Source organism: Monosiga brevicollis, genomic scaffold, assembly GCF_000002865.3.
Source record: "Monosiga brevicollis MX1 MONBRscaffold_32 genomic scaffold, whole genome shotgun sequence".
NCBI lineage: Eukaryota > Choanoflagellata > Craspedida > Salpingoecidae > Monosiga > Monosiga brevicollis.
The window spans coordinates 1-4,156 of NW_001865069.1; the positions used below are offsets into that span (position 1 = coordinate 1).

General features: G+C 55.6%; 1 protein-coding gene across 1 annotated transcript in view; it reads right to left on the bottom strand.

Moving 5' to 3' along the window:
- Positions 1 to 148: 148 nt before the first annotated feature.
- The window catches only part of MONBRDRAFT_11770 (uncharacterized protein), a gene marked incomplete at both ends in the record, with an annotated part of 6,450 nt that continues 2,442 nt past the window's right edge, over positions 149 to 4,156 (bottom strand). Inside the window, 4 exons of the mRNA XM_001749637.1 lie at positions 149 to 986; positions 1,067 to 2,086; positions 3,072 to 3,840; positions 3,922 to 4,120. Coding sequence (XP_001749689.1) covers positions 149 to 986; positions 1,067 to 2,086; positions 3,072 to 3,840; positions 3,922 to 4,120 — 2,826 coding nt within the window. The remainder of the gene's footprint in view (positions 987 to 1,066; positions 2,087 to 3,071; positions 3,841 to 3,921; positions 4,121 to 4,156) is intronic.

Below are 4,156 nucleotides of genomic sequence, written 5' to 3' on the forward strand. Positions count from 1 at the left end.
CGAAAGCAGCGCCCTTTATGACCGGGCAGTTAGAAGGCTGGTGGTGAGCAACCAAGCGGTCTCTGCTGCAGCTGCAGGCCCAGCAGTAGGTGCACATCCATAGCAGAGCCGTGTTAAAGTCGTCTGACTGAATGGGCGCCGATGGTACCATCAACTGCGCTCGTTTGGCCTGCGTCTGGCCCTCGTGTGATACTGGCGCCCCATGTGCTTCACGACTTGGATGGCGCGCTGTGATGGTCGGTTGCATCATGGAGCAGACGGTGCACGCCGGCGCTCCTGCGGCCGCACAAATGTGGCCCTCACCATCCAACAGCCAACCAAGCTCAAAGGTCAGGCAGCGCTTCATGCTTGCAAATGGCCGCAGGTCTTCCGAAACCGCTGTGCCTCGTGGAATCCATAGCGTGGCCTCGCCACCCCGTCGGTCGCGGCCAGCCCGGCCAAAGGCCTGCGACAAGGTGTAGCCGTTGTAGCCGCTGCCAAACCAGATCACCTTCCGAACGTTGGGCATGTCCAAGCCCGCGCCCAAGCAGCTTGTGGCCACCAAGACCAGACTCTGCGTGCCGCTCCTCCACTGCTCAAGAGCCGCCCGTGTGTCTTCGGCTGACATGTCAGCATCCACGGACAGCGACTGCTCGTGACCCAACGTGCGTGCCAATTGAGTCGACAATGCCTCAACCTGCTTCTTCGTGTCACAAAAAATCAGCATGCGATCCACGCGGCCCTCTTGCTCCAACAGGCCGTAGTGGCGTTCCACAAACATCTCAAATGCCTTTGTTGTTCCTTGTTGCACCGCTAGCCGAAGATCGGTTCGCATGGTTGGCATACGAAAGGTCTGGTACAAAGCGTCCTCCGTGCAATCCAGCTGTTGGAGCAGAGCCCTCTCATCTTTGGGGCAAAGCGTGCCAGTCAGGCCCACACACTTGACAGATGGGTCTTGGCGAAGATGGTCCAGCCGGCTTGGGCAGCGAACAAGACTCCCTCGATAGCTGGTGTCCACGAGCATTGTGTGAACCTCGTCCATCACCAGCATGGCCAGACGCTCTGCTGCACGAGTGTTTGCACCCACCTCATCCCATGGCCAACCAAAAAGTCAACCGTCATGACAATCACTTGAACGTTGACTTGCATGTCACGGCCATCATTCTTAGCCCACTGCGATACAATGTCAGCCTGCTTGAAGCGGCGGCACAAGTCTCTGGCAAGCTCACGAAGCGGGACTACCCACACCACGACCCTGCGTGGCTGGAGGTGAGCGAGTGTACACAGCGTCTTGCCCATGCCAGTCGGGGCCACGGCCAACAGCCAGCCGTCCTGGGCCTCGTGCCGAGTCATAGCCTGTGCCAATCGATACTGATCCCAGTCGCGAAATGTTGTCTTCCACGCTTGCCGCACACATTGAGCTAGCCAAATCTGATCCTCATACTCTTGTTGTTGCGTTTGGTCATTGTGCTGGCTTGGCTCTTGCTGCAAGGCCGTCGACGCAGCCTCTTTCACGGCTCGCGGCACGGCAACTGGCATGGACGATTCGGCTGCCTCGGCTTCGTCTAAATCCAACCCGGCAATGATATCGTCAATGTCATCCTCAGCATCAAGGCAGGCTTCAACCTCGGGATCTGTTTGCGTGCCCACGGTCGCTTGCACCTGTGTGCTGACGTTTCTGACCCGAGACGACTGGATGACCACCTGTTTATGAACCACTTGTTGCACGCAGGTCTGCCCATCCACGGCCTCGGCTTGGATCTGATCCTCTACATCTACCAGCTTCATGAGCTTGTGCCATTCTTCAGACACAAACTGGTGGCCATACTGTGCTTCACTGAACACAAACTTGTGATCGAGCTGCGTGCGGCCATAGACGTTGCGTGCCGTTCTGCCTGCATGCTGGCTTTGAGAGTGTGCCACATTCAACGCCCCCAATGAAGGCTCGGGCGTATGATGCAACACCAGTGTACGCGGCCAAGCCACGCTCATATGACATGCACTGTCAGTGATGCTCGCTCCAAGAAACCGCTTGGCCACGGCCTGGATGGCTGCATAGACTTGGCCTGGACGGCGCTCTGCAGTCTGAGTTTTGGCTTTCCCGCTGCTGCCGACGCAGACTCACCCGCGCTTGAGGCCAGTCACGTCTAAATTCAACTTGGTGACGATGTGAAGGAGGCATGAGAGCGCTTTGAACCTTTGCAAGTTCGTGCCGGCACAGACATCGCACAAGTTGACTTGCAGACACCAAGGACCTTGACAACCAGACACGGATCTACTGCATTTAATTGCCACAATACCCAAGCTCAACTGGATACGATCGCTCGCAAAACAAGACCACCGCTCAACGCCCTCATCACCAGCTCGCGCAGCGCCGCATCCACCACTACCGAGACACTATTGCTATTATCCGTTGTCATGGTAAAAGAAGACGAAGCGGTTTCTCGCTCTTTTCCGTGCTTGTTGGACGGTTCTGCTTCAGACGGTTGGCAAGGCCCGCCCTGCCCATTGACTTTACTTTCTTTTTGCATAGCAATCGACAAGCCACTCTAAAGCGCCACAAATTTCAATTTGTAAAAAAGTATCAAGGTGCAGCTACAGAGGCGGACGTTAGGGCATCCACGCGGTCACCAAGCGTTTGTAGGTCTTGGTTATTGAACAATTGAGGATCCAAGTGCCAGCCGACGCTACAGAGAACATCAGCAGCGCACCGCCAGCGTTTGACCTGCTCCGCATGAATCAAGTTGCCGGAGAAGAAGACATTTCTGGCGCTGGCGGAGGAGTCGCGATAGATTGAAAGGTTTGATGGTGTCCTGAGGTCAATTGAACCAGCTGCGGTCGGGAAGCATTCACAGTGACCAGACCAGGTGCACCGTTAGAATAGCTGTCGAGTTGCTAATCCCGAGGATAGAGCAAGTGCAACTCGTGTCCGACCGCATGTGTCACAACAAGGAGAGAAAATTGATCTTGCCGGTCACCTGGACATGTGCGCGGCATTCCTAAACCATGACGACTGAATGACAACGTGCCTTTGAACCACTTGTCATACGCAGGTCTGTTCATGTATGGCTCCAGCTTCTTGAATCTCTTACATCAGCTGGATGAGCTTGCGCCACTCGTCGGACAGAAATTGGTGGCCATACTCTGATTCGCTTGACGCAACCTTGTGGTCGCGCTGCGTGCGGCCTTGGACGTCGCGTGCCGTCCGACCTGCACGCTGGCTTTGAAAGTGAGTTACATCCAGCGCCCCTAAAAGCTCGGGGGCATCATGCATCACCAGTGTGCGCAGCCAGGCCACACTCATGTGCCGCCATGCGCTGACAGTGATGCTGGTTCCAAGAAATCGCTTGGTCACGGCCTGGATGGTTCGGTAGACTAGGCCTGGTCGAAGCTGTTTTTCGAGCTGCATCGGCACAATATTGAATAGCAGCTCATACGTGCCCTCCAGTTCGACACGCTTGACCGCTCGCAGATCAGCGTGCTGGTCGTCAGCAGGGCTGGAAATGTTTGGCGCGACCGAATCTTCGACCTCCATCGCGCCGGCCTCGAGCTCATCTTGCTCCTCTTCCGTCAAAGAATTGGAATCTATTGCCGAGGACGCGATCAATTCGCCTCGCTCTTGCAAGTAATTAGCAAACAGCTCCTCCAATGGCTTGCACAATAGCAGGTAAGCCATCATAATTGCACTGGTCCGCTCGTCCATGTAGTGTATAGCATGCGACTCGGGGTTGCTGATCAATGTAGCTTCGCCTTGTTGCGCGACAAACGCCAAGCGGTTGCCGGAGAAGAAGACATTTCTGGGGCTGGCGGAGGAGTCACGATAAAAAAGGCTCGTGTATACCGTCGCATGCATGGGTGGGGCTATGCACGGGTGTATGGTGAGACTCTGCGCATGTAAAATTTGCTTGCAACAAACAACACCACTCAAACGATCAGACGTACCAGTTGACAGGTGTGTATAGGTCAATGCCAGGCGATTAAACTCTTGCAGGGAGCAGATCCACCGCCACACGCTGAACTTGCCGGGTGCATTAGGCATGGTAAACGCCTTGACCAGCTCTGGAGTTTCCAAGATGTGCTCCAGCAGCATTGCATAAAAGTCACGACCGCCAGCGTCCTTCAAATCCTGGCCTACCCAGGACTGTGGGGGCCCGGGCTGATCTGAGTCAAGCAGTGA